The sequence below is a fragment of the Manis javanica genome, chromosome 10 (genome assembly GCF_040802235.1).
Source record: "Manis javanica isolate MJ-LG chromosome 10, MJ_LKY, whole genome shotgun sequence".
NCBI classification, from domain to species: Eukaryota; Metazoa; Chordata; class Mammalia; order Pholidota; family Manidae; genus Manis; species Manis javanica.
In genome coordinates this window covers 74,374,355-74,395,172 of record NC_133165.1, presented here as the reverse complement: position 1 = coordinate 74,395,172, position 20,818 = coordinate 74,374,355, and the positions used below count along the sequence as shown (strand labels likewise).

The window sequence follows — 20,818 nt, the reverse complement described above, 5'->3', positions numbered from 1 at the left end:
GAGAGCGAAAGTCACTGGGAAAGGCCAACCAGGCAGGGGCCTGGCTCCAGTGTGGGGGATGCTGACACCCGCTGCTCTTGACAGGCCAGTGCAGAGACATTCCCAATGACTTGGGAATCCAGGAACTTCTTTTCGGGCCTGCCCAGCTTTCCAGGACACAGTGGTGAGTGTTAATTCAAAAGCATCATTCAGGTCAGCATTCTGTAATCTTGAGCCTTAAAAGTGGTTTTGCTTCAAATTCAATGTAAGCAACATCCACGAAGTTTATTAAAGTCTGTAAAATGTGGGTGTGGGATTTTGTGAGGCTCCTTTTGGCAATAAAACCCAATGATTCCCTTATCCCAAACTTGCAAGATTCATGGACAATTCCAAAGTGTTTTTACTCCCTGGCTCATCCCTGGGCAGCTCATAGGAATGTATACATGACTACTAACCCTTCCCAAGGCACATTTCACAGAGATCCTGGCCTATTAAAAATGTATACCCCTGTATATCACCTATATTTCAATTTTTAAAAAAAATGTGGATTTAATGGGATCAAAATCCAAGATGGGAACAAGTACACATTAAGATCCCATATCCACCCATAAAACAAAAATCCTGGACACTCCCCTAAACATTTCTTATTTGTCTAATATGCTGGATATGGTTTAGCTTTTTCTCTTTGATGGTGCTATTTGGATATGTGTATGTTAGAAACATCTGCACAGTAATGCGAGTAATAACAGCTATACTTACATATGTTCATTAATTTTACAACCTTAGCAAGACTCTAGTGCCCAGCATAATCCCCAACACAGTAGAGGCTCTTAATAAATATTTGCTGGAAGAATGAACAGAGAACATTCTGCACTGCTTTAAACAACTACATTTTAGTGACTTAACTTTATAAAATAATACAACATAGTTTTCAATCTTCTGAAAAATAAAGTAAGCTCCATGCACATAAAAATAATCTGGGACACATGTTACCACATTTTGGATTTAACTTTCTGTAATTCAATAGATAACTTCCTGTAAAACCACATGTGTGTGGGTGCAGTTACACCATTTAAAACCCCACGATAATTTCAATCCTAAGAACTAATAATGTTATGTCTCTTCTCTACTTCATAAGAGTGCTGACTAGAAACCTACAAATGCATTTTGTATTCAATTCAATTTAACGTGTGCTGGCCTGCTCCATATAAAAAATGGACCTCTTTTTGTACCTCCATTTTTATCCTAAATTTTAAGGCTTTCCCTCAAGGAAAACAAAGCAGAATGCTCTCAGTTGAGGGGAGTGGGTATAGTAGGAACACCCGGAGTTCATGTGTGTGCCACAAATGGCTCCTGGGAAAAGCCTGGCGACCACTGCCCTGGCCACACCCAAGGCAGGTGACCCAGAGCACTGTGAGCACTGTGCAGGCACAGCCACGCCGCCTTTGATCTGCAGAGGGGTGGGGCCAAAGCAGGAGGGGCAAGCCTGAAGAAAAGCCACCTTCTGGAACCTTCGAGAAAGCCTCACTAGGGCAGAGTGGGGGTGCCACCTGCACCCACGTGTGTCTTGCTGCAGAGCACGTGGTGCTGGGCTCCACCCTCTTGAGGAGCTTTGAGTACTCTGACAAGGCAGGGAGCAAACAGGGAGTGGAAGCAGGAACCCAGATCCCAGGGAGTGACGTGTGTGTGATGGTTAGGCGGGGAGACTGAGCACCAGACACCAACACAGTAGGCTCTGAGGCCACTCAAAATTGCCCACTGGGGAACACAAAATGCTTCCTCTTTTTAGTAATGTGTTCCTCTGCTGACATGTGGTCAGCTTGCCACTGATCGGTGCCAGTCAATAAATGGACCATCCCAGGTTCTAGGATATCCACCCCAAGGAATTTGTGCAACTAACACATGAGACCCTGTGTGTGCCAGACACAAGGGGCAAGGGAGTCAAAGAACTGAAAAAGAGGCCTAATTTGTTCAGAGCTCACAAACTAGCGGAAGGGACTGAGGGAGGCATGTGGAAATGAAGATACCCCAGGGGCTAAGGGGCAGAGCAGAGCCCTCACTGGCTGGGGCCGAGGGGACTCTGCGAAGGACCTGAGGAGGTGGTGGGCAGGCACGGCGGGTGCAAAGGCAGCGTGTGTGCGGGGGCTATGAGAGCTGCTCTGAGGGAACAGTGCGGGGCTGTGAGCCTGCAGGCATGTGCTCCCTGGGGACCCTATCCCGCCGCCTCCCCTTGGGCTCCTACGGGGACCAAAGAGGGCCCCTTCTCAAAGGCTAATGTGCAGTTAAAGGGAAAGTATTAAAAAACTTTTCCAATGAAGAGTAACATACATAAAGTGCTAGTATCATGCGTGTACAGGTCAATGAATTTTTGCAGACTGACCACACCCGTGTAACTGGCACCCAATTGAGAACCAGGTTGCTCATTCCACCACCATGGGGTCAGGGCCTCCCCCCCAGTACTGCTGCCCCCCCAGGGAAGCAATACCCCAACTCCGCGCTGCTTTTGCCTATGGCTGCCCTTCCCAGGGTATCGTCTAGGCTGGACATAAGTCGGCAAGAACCGCTCATGCGGCCATGGACAGTCACTTGCTCACTGTCGGGCCGGCACAGCACTTCGTCCTGCGACCATGACTGGCACGGTTTTTCTGCCCATTCTACACTCTCCTCAGGCACCGGGATAGCGCCTGGCTTCCGCGATCACAAACAGGGCTGCCCAGTTCCTTTCTTCCGGTGAGCGCTGTGCTGGGTGGGACACACCCGGGAGGGAACTGCCTAGCAAACCCTTTCTCAGAGTAGGTGTTCCCATTTCCACCCTCACCAGAATATGAAAAATAAAAATATTCCTGTGTTAAATGAGGGAGCAGATTCCATAAGAGGAAATATTTTATCATGTCCTCTAACTAGAAAACTTAATGTTTTTCAAATGTTCGGACCTCTTGGTATTTGAGAGGAAGTTATATTCTTGGTGTTTAACACAAACCTTAAAAAAAAATTGAGTAATCGCTCCTCTTTCTTGCCCTTGGCCGGAATAAAACCTTGTCAGATTATATGATAGAAGGGTTGGAAGACATTTCAAGACGATTTATCATGATGTAAGTCTAAGGTCATGAATAAAAATTAATAATGTCAGCGCAGCCATTGGTGATAGCTGACGTCATGCTCATGGTCAAATGGAGCAGCTCTTCACAGCCAAGCCTGGCTGCCTGACTGATGGTGCGGGGACAGAATATTTTGGTTTGGGTTTTTTAAAAAAATGATAGAAAAAAATGTGAAATAGCTGAGATATAGATATGTATGGGTTGCAGTCTTTCATAAAGAATCCTTTCAGCCTTGGTTTGTCCTTAAAAATCTCAAAGTAACAAGAAGCAGGTTTGTATGGATATATATATATATATATATATATATGCCATTATAGAATTGAATGTTAATAAAATTCTTCCTCATTTATGTGGACATCAAGCAAGGTTCACATTTAAATTTCTATCTGGGACTGCATTAATCAACCAAAGAAAAGTAACATGGCCCTAAAATAACTCTAAATGTGTAAAACTTGTATCTCATGAAAATAAAGTTGTCACATGGAAATGGGTATGAAAAAAGGGTATCTTAAACAAAATTGCCTAGATTTGTAAGCTCTACAACAATTTATAGAGTAAGGGGTAAATCTATTCATTACATAAAACATATAAAGGTTTCCATATTTATATGCCTAATGCTTTTTCTTTCCAAGTAAATATCTGGGAAAGGCATTCATTTGAAGAAAGAACTCATGTCAGCAAAAAGGAAATGCCTACCTTCAATCTCTTTGCATATGCAAATGGAATTTTATAAATATTATAAAAGGCTAACCGCAGTCCCTATGGCAGGAGGGCCATAAAAAAGTTCTTAGAGAGTTAGATTTGAAAACTAAGATTTTATTTTATCTGTGATCTGGGCACTATTGTGGGCACATTATAAATAGTAACTCATTAATCCTCCCATCAATCCTGGGAGTGTCCTGTAATTACCCTGTTTCACAGATGAGGCACCTGAAGCACAGAAAACATTTTGTAGACAGTTCAGTTTTTGCCCTAGTAAACCTCAGGGCATTCCATTTACTCTCCCAAAGTACATTTAACTTTAACATATTTAAAGGATGCATGTTATTTTGATTCTTTATACTTAACATCAGTTCTTAAGAGACCCTATGGAGAGATGGCTCTGATTTTCTGTGCCCAACTTCTATGCAGGAGGTTTCAGGGCACAGGGGCTTTAAGAGTCCATCTATACTCATACATGTAAATACATGTGTACCAACTGTGCAGAAAGACTGATTTTTTTTAAAAGAAGAAAATTTACGGTTACATTCTCATGGTTATTTTGTTCAGCTGTGGGAATCCATGTTCACAGATCTGCAGAGTAGGCTCAGAGTGCTTCAGTGAGTCTCTGACTCCTCTGAACCCAGCAAAACCAAAACATCCATTTACATTCATTTTTAAATCAAGGCTCTTGAAAGTGGCAAGGTTCAACTGTAAGGGCTAATGTCTTAGACCTTTCCCTGAAGCCCAGCAGTGCTCCGAGGGCAGTCCTATACATATAAGCTCTGCCTCTAAAACCCTGGGCGGTGCCAGTTTTGAGCTCTAAACATCTCCTGGCTTGTGTTACCTGCGAGTGATCAACAAAACCTGTAATAAATACGAGAAATGTAAACCACTTTAGCCCGCTGTTTTTTAATGAGAAATTCTGGAACTCATATACGGTTTGGTGAAAGGGGGTTAAATAAGGAAAGAGGTGGGACTGGAGTACATTTTCCATGAGTCAGTCATAAGCAAAGCAGAGTGGTGGTGAAGTTGCCCCCTCGTGACTAAAACCAGACACCCAGGCTTAAGAACCTGCTCTCAAGGTTAAGTGTGATACTGAGGTGGGCAGGACAGCATTTTTACTCACTAGCACACTTGAGTCCCTTGATTATAGTCTCCTGTCTTAAACGGTTCAGGCTTAAGGAACAGACTTTTTAGGAGATCACTCTTGAGCATGAGAACTTCCAGAGAGCCAGGAGGCATAGCTGTCCACAGGAAACCTTTCCAGCCTAGCACCAGGGAAACACAAACAGAGCCAGACTCAGCGCAGAAGACTGGGGGTAGTTCTAAGGACACCGCAAGAAATCACCTCAGAGAATGCCGCATTTGTGTGTATCAAATGTGTATTTGAAACCCACTTTCATCTCTTCCGTACATTGCCCTTGATGAACAACAGCTGCAGACTTGCATTACCTACAAGGATAGAAGTACATTGCTTGAAGGTTTGATGAGACCAGCACCTCTTAAGGTAATCAAATGAGAGTTTATAAATACGTCTACGCAGAACGGAGGGGCTTTCACACCTCAGGGCGGTAGAGGCACCCCCCAGGGAGATCCACTTCTGGCTGTCACCCGAAGCAAAGGTGGCGGTGGTCTGTGGGAGGCCAAAGCATCAGGGCAGTGAGCTGCTGGGAAGTGCCTGGAAACCAGACTACTCTCCTTCCTCTCTGGGCTCCGACCCCATCAAAGCATTCTGTCTAGCCTGATGGACCCCCTTAAATATTTTATTTTAATCACCCTAGAAAGGCTCAAAAAAAAAAAAAGCCCAGCAACAGAAGAACAAACTCATTCATGGCCGAAGCACCGCCAGCTCCCTCTGGCTGCTGGGGCAGAAGTGCATGGCCCCTGAGACTTTCATCACACACCTGCCACATTCCATGTGCTCACGGCAAACTCTCAAGCCCGTCTGATTTCATCACTCTGCCCAGAATTTATGAAACAAAGGTTACATTCCCATGACTGCTGCATGAAGGGTCTTCTGAGGTCGGGAGGCAAGAACAAACAAAATTAGCATGCCTATCACATCCATCCTCTTCTAAGCCGCTTCCAGGTCTCTAATCCCCAAACATCTCTACTGTGCATACCAAGAACATTCCTCTTCGATGTGGATCAACATGGTTCATGCACAAAGGGCTCTGAACCCTCCCTGCCTCCAAGAAAATCATTAACCATTTCTACAAGTCAAACCGCCTGGCACGGCAGACACCTGCTCAAATCAAGTCTCTAGGGACCTAGAAGTGTTCATGATTCTATCATAAATGTTTCTTCACACATCCTGAGAGTAAAATTTTATCTGACCCACAAAAAAGGAATACACATTAACCTTCCAGTGTAAACGGTGCTACAACTATCAGTACACTGAACTGTTTCACAATTAGTTCAAGGGAACTGATGTTGCCAAAAAAAATGGATGGATCAGATGCATGTAAAGTTATAAAAATTATAAGATACACACTGTATTTTACTTTACTATGGGATTACTTTTCATTTCGATTTTGGAACGTAGAGTGGACATCTTGCAGGAAGCATTCCCACACATTTCACTCAGGAGGAAAGGAGATAGACATTGTGTGAGGGGCTTGAGGCCCACAGCTCATGCCTACGAAAGGCCCACCTCACACTTCTGTCTGCCTCTCATACTTGATATTATTACCAACAGTTTATGCTATAAAGCTCCCGTTTCTCTCTAATACTTCACCACAAAGATTCACATTGTAGATCATGTGAATATTTTTACTGAATCTGTTCATTTCAAAACAGACATTACTAGACTCCAGACAGAATAGGAAGTTGGACAAGCAGGGTATTTTATGTTCAGATCATTTACATGCCTATTGTCTGGAGAGAAAAGTTCCAGCCATCTATTAGAGAAACCTTTACGACTTAGGAACAAGGGCTGAAAGAGCGGAAGCAGTATGCTCACCTTTTGGAAATTCAGGTATTAGGCTCAATTCTGAGGGCTAATAGTGTGCACACTGTTCAAGAGTGACACTAAGGTATACATTAATCTTAGGGATATTAGGAGTGATTCTTAAATTAAAAACAAGGAAAAAAATATTATTGTGGCCTGCAGGCCAGGAGGATTTGAAGGGGCAAGACTTTGATCCATCATACAATAACCAAACGTGCCACAGAAGAATTCTACATGTATTATTTCATTTAATCCTTACAGCCTGCTGAGCAACACAAGCAAAACACAGACAAGGGAACTGAGGCAAAGTGCACAGATACTTTCTAAGTCAACCACAGTGATCAAACTCACCCCAACTGTTCACACACGCGAAAATTCAGAGACATGAGCAAAGTCTTTTTTGAGGGACCTGGATCAATTCTTTCCTAAGAGTAGAGGGTCACTACTTCAGCTATGTTGTCTACAAAGAAAGCCAATTGGCAAGAAAATATTTCAGCCACAGAACTGCTATTCACATGGCGAGTCCCCAGCGATGTCTACCCCAGCCTGACCCAGGGTGACAACCACAGTCACTGAAGTGAGACTCTAGGCCTAACACTCCACCCAGAGAGTTCGAGGACAGGGAAGTGAATCTACTCTGTTTTCCAGAAAACTATAATCTTTGGGTGATGCTAAAATTCTCCTTCTGAAAAACCAAACAGCCCTCCTTAGCTCTCTCAAAATTACATGGAAGGGTGATCAATGTGGAGAATTTATTTTTGACATAGAAGCAGATTTCCTGACACCTGCATCTCTCCCAAGGGGCCCTGGACCATATCTGAGTACGCAGAGGTGCTGGGACAGCGGCGCTGGGGCAGTGGCCCTCCCCGTGTGAGTCAGGCGAAGCTCCTCTGCTTGAGTTGAGCAGTGAGCCAAGGAGGATGGTATCTGCGTTCTTCAACGCTGCATTTCATTCTGCACGTACCAACCCATTAAAACAAACAGATACGCTGTGTCTTTGGTCACAGATGGGAGAAAATCAGCCCGGAGGTGGATATGTCGTCACACACGGAGCCAGGATGTGTGATCCAGGAGGTGTGTGAGGGGGAGTTAATACCATATGTCGTTTGACTGCTGTGGGCCCGCTCCATGTCAACAGCAACACACTCTTCCAAAACAGCTCCGACATCCTCCCTGTCACCGTGGTGCTCCGCCAAATCAATAGGACTCTTACCAGGTACTGAAGTCGTTGGCGCTCAGTCTCGGGGGTGAATTCGGAAGACATGGGGATGATTTCTCCGTTTCTAATGATTATGGCCCTGAAATGGTGAAAATGCACTGTTAGCACCCAATCTCATAAGTACCTCAATGCCCAAGGTATACTCTTTCCTCCAACCTGTATGGCAAAGTTTACTGCTACCAAATCTGGATCCCTCACCACATTGTAGGCATCTTACTCTAAGAGCATCCCATTATAGTTAACTTATGTCTACTTCTTCTGCTAGTTTGGAACTGTGCCTTAATGCCCAGAACCAAGCATACTACTTGGCGCATAATAGATGCTCAGTGAATAAATGGATGAATAATTGAATGACCCCACAGAGGCTCACACTAGACTAGTTCTCTCCAATAGGGCTTGTTGCGATAATGGAAATATTTTAATCTGTGCAGTGCAATATGGCAGCCACTAGCCACATGTGGGTAGTGAGCATTTGAATTATTGTTACTGCAGCCGAGAAGCTGGATTTTAATTTATTTTTAATTAGCTTAGCTTTAAGCTTAAGCAGTCCAAGTGGCTAGTGTATAACGTAGCAGACAGTACAGTACAGCTCCAGGTATTGTTACTCAAACATCTGCAGGCCTGTAGCACTGGCCTCTTCAGAGAGCTTTTTAGAAATGCAGACTGTTGGGTTCCACCCATGAGAGCATCAGAGCCTGCACTGTAAGAAGATCCCCGGGAGAGTCACAGGTGCATTAAAATCTGAGAATGCCTGCCTAGACTCTTGGTTTCTAGGGTAATATCCTGGGTCCAGAAAAAAACAATTTCATCTCATCTTAAAGGTCAAGAAATTCATATACCCCCAAAAATGTGCCCAAGAGCTACTGCCAACTCAAGGACTTGTCAGAGAACAATGCTCCCCAGAGCAGATGTCCAAAGGACAGGCTGCAGGATCAGTGACCATGGAGCCACCTTTCCCAGGACTGTTCTGGGCAGAACTGCCTATTCTGAGAGCTTCTTGCTCCAAAGGGGTTGCTGACAGTCACTTTTCAGCCATCGACTGGTTATGGTGGAAGCTGCCATTTCTACAGCAAAGTAAAGTGGACCCGGCACTGTGTTCTGTGTGAACCCCACAGCTCCCTAGTGCCAGGGGGCCAGAGATCTGAAGGCCCAACACACTCCGCTGTGAAGACCCACAAACCCGGGAAATGCCTTCAGTGAGCTCAGCTCTGGGTGATGCCTTGCTGACTTTAGGGAAGGCTTCGTGCTTTGCACCCAGAAGCTGCGGGCGTCTCTCCTGCCCCTGTAGAGGCAGTCCCTGACTTAGATAAAAGCTTTGTATGTGGCTGCAGCTGTTGCAACCCCCACCCCCTTGCCACCTGAGCCCAGTTGCTGCTGTCATAGAAACTGGTGGAGGGGGCGGGCAAGGGACAAGACAACAACAAAATCTTGGGCGCTTCAGAGAATTTATGAGTCTAGGAGAAAAACAATGGAAGCTGTGAGAAAATGGAAAATTTCCGGGGAGCTGATTCTGCAAAGAAGATGCCTTCTGCTGTAACAGTCATACTTTTCCTTTTACTATGGTGCCCAAAACAGGACAGATTAAAAATTCCTTCCTATAAACCCAGAGCCACTTGTAAAATGCAATTACCTCCAATTACCTCCCTCCCGTCAGGAAAGGCGATACCCACCATTCATAAAGCAGTGTGTTAATCTGAATTGCCTGTGTCCTAATTATGGGCTGAGAATGACAATAGGAAGTAGGGGTTTTGATAGAGGATGGAGAACCTGAAAGGAAGGTCTTGGTTAGGGCCTAATCTTAAAGTAGCAAAAGGGCCCCGAGAACATGGGGAACTAGAGCCAAACCCGCAATGTACTGAATTCTAAGGCAACCCTGCATTTCCAAATTCTACTTAAAACTAATCTTAGCCCTTTGTCTTCCCTTTTTCTACATGCAGGGAGACCCGACCCTGCATTCCAGTTTCCAGGTTTGAACTAGGAAGTTGCATATCTGGGAAGAAAGTAGAAGAAAATGAGTAAAAGGAGGCAGGTAGGGAAGAGAGAGCATAGGGTCAGAGGCCGGGAGGGAGGCGGCTGGGAGTCTCAGCGTGGGCCTGTGGGGCGGTGCCAGCAATGCCCATCAGGCTGTGGAAGGGGCTCCTGCAGGACCCATAGGGCAGGAGGTCGGAGGCCTCATCTGGCTGGTCCACTCCTGAATTCCAAATGCTGAGCACAGTGCCCATCACATAGCAGGAGCCCAGTGAATACTGGCCAAATAACAGAACAGAGGAGAGCATTTAGGAGAAGCTTTTCCTTGAATCTGAGGCAGGAAGAGATTAGAACCAAGAGGCAGCAGACGCTCACTTACTCAAGTAAAGTGGGTCGACTTCACAGGGTCACGAGGGGCCCCTACCCAGAAACGCGTCTGCTCCCACAGCTCTCCCCCTCTTCTCTTCCTGTCCAGGGTGAGTGCACCCATCACTCCCACCCGGAGTCTTCCCTATGTTCCTTATTCCCTCTCTGTACCCCCAGCCTCTCCCTGCACTGCCTCTCTCTGCCCGTGGTCCAAAACCACGCTCAGACACTGTGTGTTTAAAATCAAACAAAATGAAGCCCAAACCAAACAGATGACGCTCTCCTAACACAAAACCCACCCTCCGGCTCTGTTCTCTTTTCTCTCCTACTGAGACAAAGTTCACAGGATAATCTGCACTCAGGGCCTCCGTCTCCTCTTCTCCCATGGGCTGGGGGGCAAACCCATCCTTGCCCTTCTGTCTTCCCAGCTGCTCTCCTGAGTCGCTGACGGCCTCTCCGCTGCTCTGACCCCTGGCCCCGACCTCACTCCCATCTCTGTGGCAGCAATGGACAGTTCTCTCCCCACCCTGACTTCTGGAATGTTCCTTCTCCTGGTTTCCTTCCTGCGTCCCAGAACACTCCCTCTCAGACCCCTGTAGGCCTCTTTTGGTGTTGTGGGTGGCCATTTTTCCTCCCCACCCCTCTCCCTGGGCAATCTCACTCCCCAACTCCATAATGCCCAAGATCAGGTAGAGAGGCCTTTCCTACATGCTCCCTTAGCCTGACATGTCTTCCAATAAAGGAGCTCCATATTCACTGAGGACTTAATTTTCTGCCTTCCGTGCTAACCTATAAGCTCCTAAGGCAAGAACCATGTCTGTCATACTCAGCACCACAGCCACTAATGTACACAGGGCCGGGCTCCTATAAATAGGACTGGCTATGTGATTTCCAGGGCCCAGGGATAAATAAAAATGCAGGGCCTCTTGTTTAAAACTTAATGAGATCTTTAAAATGGTGTTAGCGGAGCATTAAACCAACGGTGGGGCCCCTCTGAGAGTGTGGCTCTGTGACCGCACAGGTCACACACCCAGGAAGCTGGCCCTGACCATATGACCTTAATGGTTACTGAGCAAATATATGGCTTCAACAAGTACATACGCTGATGATTCAAATATCCTTCCAGCCCCACAGATCTCTGCTATGCTCCCTCCAGTCAGGAACAGGCAACTGCTGACAGCTATCTCCACCTGGTTATTCATCAGCATCTCAGATTTAGTATGCTTCAAATTTAATTACAGATTCTACCTCCAAGTCTGTCCTCCCAGCTTTCCCTTATCTCAGAGAATGGCCTTACTTTCGGCCTTTTTACCCATCCCAGACTTGAGAGTCATTTCAGACTTCCTTCTTTTCTCTTCCTGCATGTTCAGACAGGAACCATGCCTTGCAGACCTTACCTCAGTAGTGTGGGAATCTGTCCCTCCCCTGGACTCCCCTCAGCACCTAGGCTCGGGTACCCAGCAGAGTCTGTCTGCTGTGTGACCCAGGAGCTCTGCTCTCCTCTGACCCATGTGGTCTAAGGTGATCTGAAGCATTACTCTCACTGTGGCATATCCCCTCCTTAAAGCCTCTTGATGGCTTCCTAGCATTCCCAATCTCCCTCATTATCTGGTTCTTGCCAATACTTCTGGATTTAGCCTCACTCTTGCTACTCCTTAACCATTTAACTCTCCTTTCTTCTGGCCAACCTACTCCTTGCTGAGAGTCGGCCCAGAATGCCTTCCTTTGCCTTCATGATTCCCCTTCAAGGCCCCTTCTCCATGACCCCACGGCATCGTAAGCATAGCTGGACCGGCCCTTACCAGTCCTGCGGTGGCTGGTTTCTATGCCCTCTCTACCCGAGGGTGTTTTTCTGTGCAGAGCCTAAGCCAATGCCTCTCAGTCTCCGGTGCTCTGTGCCTGGCCTTTGCAAGACACGGAGAACTGCGTGCTGCTGAGTGAGTGACTAAATGGATGAAGACAGAGCTGGACTTGGGCAGGTGAACGGATATATCCAGAGCAAGGGCTCCAGATAAAACTTTTCTTAGTAACAACATTATCAGTCACTGTCATTCTGCCTGAGTCACCACTGAAAAAGTGACTCAAAGCTTCAGGTAACCTGGGCAGGGCCCCTGCCCTTAGTGGGCGGGGGGTGAAGGGGGCCTGGCGGGGGGGTGGGCACAGCAGAGGCAGCAGATACCGAGGCTGCTATGTTTATTATGCTTTTCAGTTTCAAATTCACATACAATAAGGAATCAGAATTCAATTCCAAATTCACTGTTGGGGTAACCCTAGCTAAATCACCTTCTTAAATAATCTTTATATCCAAATCCACCTCTGAATAGAACATATTCCCTTCTGTTACAGCTACACAGTTCTTCCCTTATTAGACATCCATGGATTAAAGATGACAGCACATATGGCAGTCAAGCTTTGCAGTCCCTAAATCAGGACGCCTCTTCCTATGTGATTCCTGGCTTCCTTTTGATCTTTTTCTCTTTCATCCCTCTGATCTTGGGATTAATCTGTCAGAGAGCTGGTCTCTGGTCTGGGTCGAGGAGTGGGAGGCAAGGGGTTCAAAGGGAACGGAGTGCGTGTGAGGGCTGACCGATCTTCTCACTAAACAACCAATACTGTAGAAATGCCTTTAGAGCTGTGTTCTGTCATCACAGAATCCTTGGATATTTCACATCCTCTACTTCATTATTTTATGAAAAATGTTTCTGAAAGAGAAAAAAAGAAGCTGCAGCAGCAGTGAGGACCAAGGAGTGAGGCACATACCCCCGACCTTTCCTTCCAGGGTCTATGCATAGGACTATGGTCAGAATTTGGATGACATTCTGCTTATATACTCAGAATTTGGCCAGAGATTAAGTGAGGAAGTTCATGGGGGCTGGTGTGACCTAATGAATTGGCAGCCATCTTCCACCTAGTATCCCTTCCCACACAAAAGGTGTAGTTCTCACACATCTTCCCCAAGTTAAGGCAAGTCTTTCATTCAGAGACTGTAACGGAAACTTACATGTTTTGAGTCTTTGTCCAGCATAACAGACAGGGCATTGTTTGTAAAATGGTGAATGTAAGGTCTAATGTGCTCTTGTATGAGACAACTGGGGGGACGGGAGAAGAGGAGGGAAAGCAAAGGCATGATAGTTTTTAAATGCTCTCCACACCCTCCCACATATTAGCCACTTGAGAGGGAACGGCAATTTATTCCTAACTGGTGAGAATGTTGGGTTCAGAGAAGTTTCTAGAACACCTGCTACTTCCATCCTCCAATGTCACAATTTGGAAAAGAAAAGACCTATTTTTGTTCCGTAAGTTAGTCAAAACATTAACTGGTCAGGAGAAAAATAAAGGGCCAAATGATATGCTTCCTTTCAAATATTTGCTCAATTTTACAATTTCTCTGAAGGAGATCATACTAACTCCTGTTAAATCCCACCTCAGAGTGGGCCTGGCCTCTCCAAAAGGCACCCGACAAACAAGCAAAGGGAAAACAATGGGTAAGACATGTGACTAGGTAACTGTGAGAAGGGAAATGCAAATGTTCAATGCACACATGAAAAGATGGTCAATCTCACTAAGTCCAAGAAAATACAAATCACAGTAAAAAATAACATCATTCCTGCTCTGCAGATGGGAAAACATTTCCTGAAAAAATTAACAATGTGCAGTATTTCTTGTAAGGCAAGACGAAAAAGCTATTCTCATTAATTAATGAGAATATGAATTGTTATATCTTTTAACTTTATTAAAATTATAATGACATAGTCAATGGTTCAGCCATCCTACTTTTGGGAATATAACCTAAAGAAGTAAAAGACGCCATACATAGGATATATAGACAAGAATTCATGCTTGATATTAACTGTTATGGCAAAGTCTGGAAATAGTCTGAACATCTATCAAAAGGGGACATACTGAATGAATTGATTTGTAATCTGTTAGATATTATAAAATCATTAGAAAATAGGTAAGTATGTTTTGTGATCATGATGTATGTTAAGTGAGAAAAGCAAATGGCAGAGTCATCTGCGGTATAATCTCATTTCTCTAAAAACAAAAACTATATCCAGATACCCCATATACAAAATAAGGACTCATTGTAGGCCAAAATCCTGTGCTTGCTCAGGCTTGACCACAGGCATTACCTACAGGTCTCATGGGAAAATTGCCCTCCTCACAACAGGTCTGGTGCAGAGCCAGTGAGCTGAAATCTCTACACAAAGTTCCAGGTAAGAACTCACTCTCCACCCAGTCACATTTATATACCTATCTGCACTCCTAGCCTGGGCAGCTACTCTGGGAGTTTTGGTTGAGATGCTTGTCTCCACTCTGACTCAGTACTTTTCCACTCGTAGTCCATTGATTCCCCACCTGCGCCCCATGCTGCCAATCCTCTGGTGGAAAAGGCAGGGAGGAGCCTTTATTCCGAGCTCCTCTGCCGAGAGACTATGCCCTTGTGTGCGTGCTGCTTGTCGCCTGACCGTGGCCCCACACCCTGCTGCAGGGAAAGGAGCGCTGGGGAGCTGGCACTGTTTCTGCTCAGCCTTTGCATGCACTATCCCAGTAAGTGAATAAAGCCTTGGCTGCCAATTTGAGCTCAGTACATGGTCCTCACTGTCCACTTTGACATCTGGCTGCTGGACAATATAATATTATGTTTGAATGAGTAGGGAAAAAAGTATGAAAGTGGGAGAAAGAATTAATTTTTCATTATATATATCTTTTATGCTATTTGGTTGCTATAGGGATTTGTAAAGTTTGAAGAGGAAATGTATTTGCCCAGGTTTGGCCACATGTCCACAGAAGACCTGGGGTCCTATTAAATGCTGAGTCATCTCTGTATCACTACCAATCTTCATGAGCCCTGTGTGTCCTAAGTACTGGTCCACAAAATTCTACCCAGTGGCCCAATCACATCTCAGAGGTCATCAGAGCTCAGGCAGGCTTCAAAAGTTATCTTGCAGCTGGGTCAGGAGCCACTAGCTGAGAAGCCAGTGGCTGAATTTTGTTATAAAAATAAGAACTAGTACAAGCCCAAAAATGTCTATGCCTTTCTCCCTCATTTGTGTTATAGGAGGAGACCCACACAGGGAGGTTCAGAACTGCCAATCATCTTTGGTGACTCAATTCACCAGCCCCTTCTCTTGATGGTTAGATATCATTGATTTTGCCACCTAGAAGAATCTGCACAGCTTATAGAATCTGTATTCCTTGCCCCTCCCTCCAATAGCCTGGGCATTCTGTACTGGTCTGACACACACGTTTCTCTGGGGACCTAAGAACTGGAAACTATGTCCCTCAGGCACTGACAGTATACGTCCACGGATGATTTATCCAGTGGCCACAGGGAAATTTTCAGCGTTATTAAATCAGTGACACTTTGATAAAGCAAAACCGACACACCATGTGCCCCAACTCAATTACAGAGTCCACTGCCTGTGGGCAACCTACCACACACAACTTGCAGAGTTCAAGGCCCAGCCAGCCGCCCAGGGCTCTGGATATGACCACAGGACTGGAGAGATGCCTGCCTCACAGACCACTACCGGGAGCCAGTGGAGCAGGGGTGTCCTCGCTGCAACGTAGCAACAGCCAGTTATACCTCCTATTACTGAGAAGGTATCTCCCTCTTTCCAGGGCATGGAAAACTCAACATATCCTGGGATGTGTGTCTATGTGTGGTGGGCAGCCAGCCATAGCTATGCCCACAGCTGCACACTCGAGTGGTCTCCCTCTCTGGAACAAGGACCTCTCCTCCTGCAGTGTTTCAGCAGAGTTCCCTGGGGTCCCAGGATGCTACTAGGTTTGAAGAATAAAGGCTCATTCTCACCTCTCATTTCTACCTTTTCCTGAAATGAGATGTTGCCTCATGACACCACAGATCTCTTTTATCATCAGCTATGGCTATAAAGAAAGCTTAGATTCAAGCAAAGGAGTAACACATTAAGTTTTAAGAAGATGAAATTTGTAGAATCACATAGTGCAGGAAAACTTGTCAGCAGCCCCTACTGTAACTCTCAGAAGCCAAGATGCCTGTGTTCTCTGGGAGGCGCTCCAGAGCCAATCACCTTTCACCCTACTGCTTGCTCAAGGTAAAAACCTTTGGCTTTAAAACCAAACAAAATCCCCAAATCCACAGTTAAATGATTTTGCAAATAGGTGCAACATAAACATGGCATCAGGACAGTTAATAAGCATAAAGCTTTTCAGCATCAGTGAAAGGTGTGGCCAAATGGCCCAAAGAGGAAAAAATGGAGATATATGTATATTTACATAATCATATATATAGATCTATATTTATATAGATTCTGTATATTTATAACATACAGATTTATATATATATATACATAAATCTCCACATCTATCTCCATATATAAATATATATACACACACATATGCTTCTCCAAGCTTAATGATAAAGGTAGATTCTCCTTATAGAGCAGAAATGGAAAAGAAATCCAAAATCACCAGGCTGCTGGACTTGAAAAGCAGGTAACAGTATTCAGTAGTCCAGCTTCCCTGGAGGAAAAGGTGTGAAAAGCCCTCCAAGCAACACAAAGGTCAGGAATCAAGCTCAGCACTGACGTTGGCCTCCAGGCTAAGCCGTGGCCCTTTGCTATCCCGATTTCTTCACTCTGCAGATTTCTTCACTCTGCAGCGTGGGGAGAGCCAGCCAGCAAAGGGCTTTGAGGCTTGTGTTTGCAAGAGTCCTGGCAGCACAGAGCTGCCTTCCAGGCTCTAACTGCTGGGAGATCAGCCAGCGCTGCAGCACGGACACCAGTGCTTGTGTAGTTAAATACATATTAAGGTATAGCACACGATGCAGGGTTTCATTGTGATTCGCTTTATTGTGCTTCACAGATACTGCGATTTTTGTTTTTGTTTTGTTTTTTTAACTTAAGGTTTGTGGCAACCCTGCACTGAGCAAGTCTATTGTCACCATTTTCCAACAGCATTTGCTCACTTTGTCTCTGTGTCACATTTAGGTGATTCTCACAACATTTCAAACTTTTTCACGATTTTATTTGTTATGGTGATCTGTACACAGTGACTAGACTCACTGAAAGCTCAGATGTGGTTAGCATTTTTAGCAAGAAGGTATTTTTAAACTGAAATTTTGTTTTTAGACAAAATACTATTGCTAGTTAATAGACTACAGTATAGTGTATACAAAACTCTGTGTGTGCACTGGAGAACAAAAAAATTCCTTTTGACTTGCTTTATTGTGACGTTTGCTTTACTGCAATGCTCCGGAGCTGAACCCACAACATCTCTGAGCAATGTCATACAAACACCCCTGTGTGCACGTCCTTACCCTTTTAGGGTCGTTGTGAGCTCTGACACTTTACCTGGGGGGTCACAATGTGAGAGCCAAAACACTGAATGACCAAGACCATGGGGCAAGGCTAACTGGCAAGTCCCCCACCCAGCTCAGAAGCCCTCGGCGCTGGGGGAGTGGGGGGTATACGCATGTTTGTACGCTGTCAGTGTCAGTGACGCGAACCAGAATTTGGAGGTGCCACCCTCTACCTTACACCAGTGTTTCATCTCTGCCTGCCTGTACAAAGAAAGGTAGGACCAGGTCATTTCTCAGGCACCTTTCAAATCTAAATCTAAATGACTCTGAAACTAAGCCTGATACAAATGAGGTGGAGAAATGTGGACACATACCACACCTACTACTTTTCTCCTTGGGAGGTGGCAATTCCCGTGATTTAGGTTCTCATAAATATAAACCAATACAGAAGTGCCAGGATGGGAGAAGTCACCCTTAGTGCATCTCTTAAATCATACAGGACAAGGAGCCCATTATTGAGCAAGCCCCCAGTGTAATTTGACTGTTGTCACCAGTCCCCTTGGAAGGCAGAGCTGCAAACAAAAGGCATCTCTGACACCCTTAAGAGTATTCATGGGCTGCCCTGATTCCATTACACACGTTTTCAGCAGAAAGCGATTTGAAACGCAACATTAAACTGCACATTTCCAGAATGGAGGAGAGAATCTGATACAAGGTGACAAAGAGAAACCATTCGGAAAACTCTTTTTGACAGTGTGTATCAATTCCAAAGTACAGGGAGGCGGCATCCATTTTGTCAGAAAGCACCAGACCTTGCGAAGTCTTTTCAGCCGCAGCAGAAACATCTGTCTCCTTCAAAAGCATTAGGTATTTGTTGATGGAACAGAAAGAGGGCGCCTGATGGCACAAGCCAGGGTCACCACTGTCAGAGGACAGCCAGGCTGTCGATGCTAATTAGAGGTGTCAAAAAATAGCTGATGGGAAAAAAAATCACCTTGTGAGACTGGAATTAGTTTGGGTGTGTTTCTAGTCAGTCCACTTCCAGACTGGATACTAAAGAAGAAAAAATTTGCAAATACAAATGATTCACTTAGAGGACCTCAAATATGCAGTTAAGTTTCCCAGCAAATATATTCACCAAAAAATGGTCAGGAAAAAAAAAATTCAGACTTCCACGTAGCAGCAAAAATAAGTGGCCGCTCATAGAGCAGGAACACAGTCAGGTGTTCCCTGTTTTCCTCACGACTGTTTTCATACCACCCAGAATAATTTCTTAGTGTCATAATTCAGCCACTTTCTACAAATAACTCGCAACGCCAGCAACATTCAGGAAACCCACTGCACCAGCACATCGTTTTCCGGACCAGGTGAAAGGCACAGAGTCATTAAAGAAAATATTTTGAGATGCTTACTATTTCTGAAAAAATGACCAGGGGCCCATCTATAAATTAACACTGCGGTTGTTGTTTTCTTTTTTAAATATAATCCACATCCCATGAAATTCATCCTTTAAAACTGTACAGTTCAATGGTTTTTAGTATATTCACAAGGTTGTTCAACCATCACCACTATCTAATTCCAGAATATTTTCGTCACCTTAAGAAGAAATCCCCCACACCCCTTAGCAATCACTCCGTTTCCCCCTTCCCTCGAGTCCCTGGCAACCACACCGATCTACTTCCTGTCTCTATAGATTTGCCTACTCTGGATGTATCACATAATTCAGACCATATAATATATGGCTCTTTGTGCCTGGTTTCTTTCATTTAACATGTCTTCAAAGCTCACCCTTGTTGAAACGCATCACTACTGCCTTCCCTTTATGGCTGAATGAATAGTCCACTGTAGAGACACGCCACTGTTTGTTTATCCGTTCATCAGTTGGAGGACATATGGATTGTTTCCACTCAGGCTATTGTGAATAATGCTGCTCTGAACGTTCACATACAAGTTTTTGTTTGAATATACGTTTTTAATTCCCTTGGCTATATGCCTAGGGAGTAGAACTGCTGCATCACATGGGAACTCTACTTTTAACTTTTAGAGGAACTGCCAATCCTTTGCCAAACGGGCTGCACCATTTTACATTCCCAGCTGGTGGGTTTTAAAATTTTCTCTTAAAGGACCACAGGGTTCAAATTAAATTTATTTTTGAAAATCGTACAGTGGTTTCGTATTTTGCAGTTTTAAAAGCACTTGCTGGAAAGGTTTTGCCTGGATGTTTCAATTTTAATGCATGCACTGAACACTTGGTGGTTCATTTTTCATTTGCATCAGAGGGTATATATTCTTTTCTTCTCAAGTGCACAGTCAACACCTATAGCCACAGCAACGCACAGTCCCCTGGCACACATATATACAAACTCTTCTCAAGTTCCAAAGGAATCCCATTTTTCTTCCTATAGCAAGCAGCCAGTCTGAGTGAAGCCACCTAAGACATTTTTTTCCCTCTACTGTAGTCAATTTTTGCAGTAGGATGTTCCCCTGCCTTTTTAAAATAACTGATGGCTACAATAACAATAGCTTACTGTTTTTGTGCCAAGGCAGGTAGGACATGCAGTCTGGGAAGCAATCTCTTCCCTAATGCTCTGCATTAGTCACACCCAGGTGAGGGTTGTGTCCAATGCCAACCTCTTTACTTTCAAAAGGCAGTGCAATGGAACAACTGAACAGAATCCCAAGAAGAGAAATAAAAACAATTCCAGGGGTAGAAAGTAGATGCTCTGAAGGAAGTTAAAGCAACCGAGGCACTTTAGCCTGAAGGCAAGAGTGAGGAGTGGTTCATTCAAACTCTCCTTTGCACCACTTGAAATGGTTTTATTCAAGAATGGTGGGTGATCAGTCTTCGCGCTCGTAATAAAACAAACAAGAGGAAATTCTATTTAAATCAAGTCAGTAAGATTCTACAGTTGGAAACAGGAAAAGAATTTCCTGATCTTCACGTCAAACACTGACCAAAGCCCATGGATCTCCATCCCTGGAATTCTTCAAAAGGACATGAGGGGACTTCGGCTCTATTTGCCTGCCAAGAATCGGAGGCACCCTTCACTGTTGTTTCTTCATGATGCTATAAATCAGGAACTACATCTGCTGTGTGAGGGCAAAGGCAGATCCATGAACGATTTGTTCTCAAATAGATAATGTAATGAGGTTTTGCCACCTATACGGTGTAAGCAGACATAGCATCCTCGCTGCCACAGACCCTGTTCAAAATAAACTGCACGACTTCACCTGGCAGGGCAGGTGGGCTA

At 44.8% G+C, this 20,818-nt stretch overlaps 1 protein-coding gene across 4 annotated transcripts in view; it reads right to left on the bottom strand.

The window, feature by feature from the left end:
• PPM1H (protein phosphatase, Mg2+/Mn2+ dependent 1H) overlaps positions 1 to 20,818 on the bottom strand; it is a 244,517-nt gene that overhangs the window by 71,981 nt on the left and 151,718 nt on the right. For all 4 annotated transcript variants that reach the window (XM_037024330.2, XM_037024338.2, XM_037024326.2 and 1 more), the window contains exon 5: positions 7,943 to 8,027. In XM_037024330.2, coding sequence (XP_036880225.1) covers positions 7,943 to 8,027 — 85 coding nt within the window. The remainder of the gene's footprint in view (positions 1 to 7,942; positions 8,028 to 20,818) is intronic.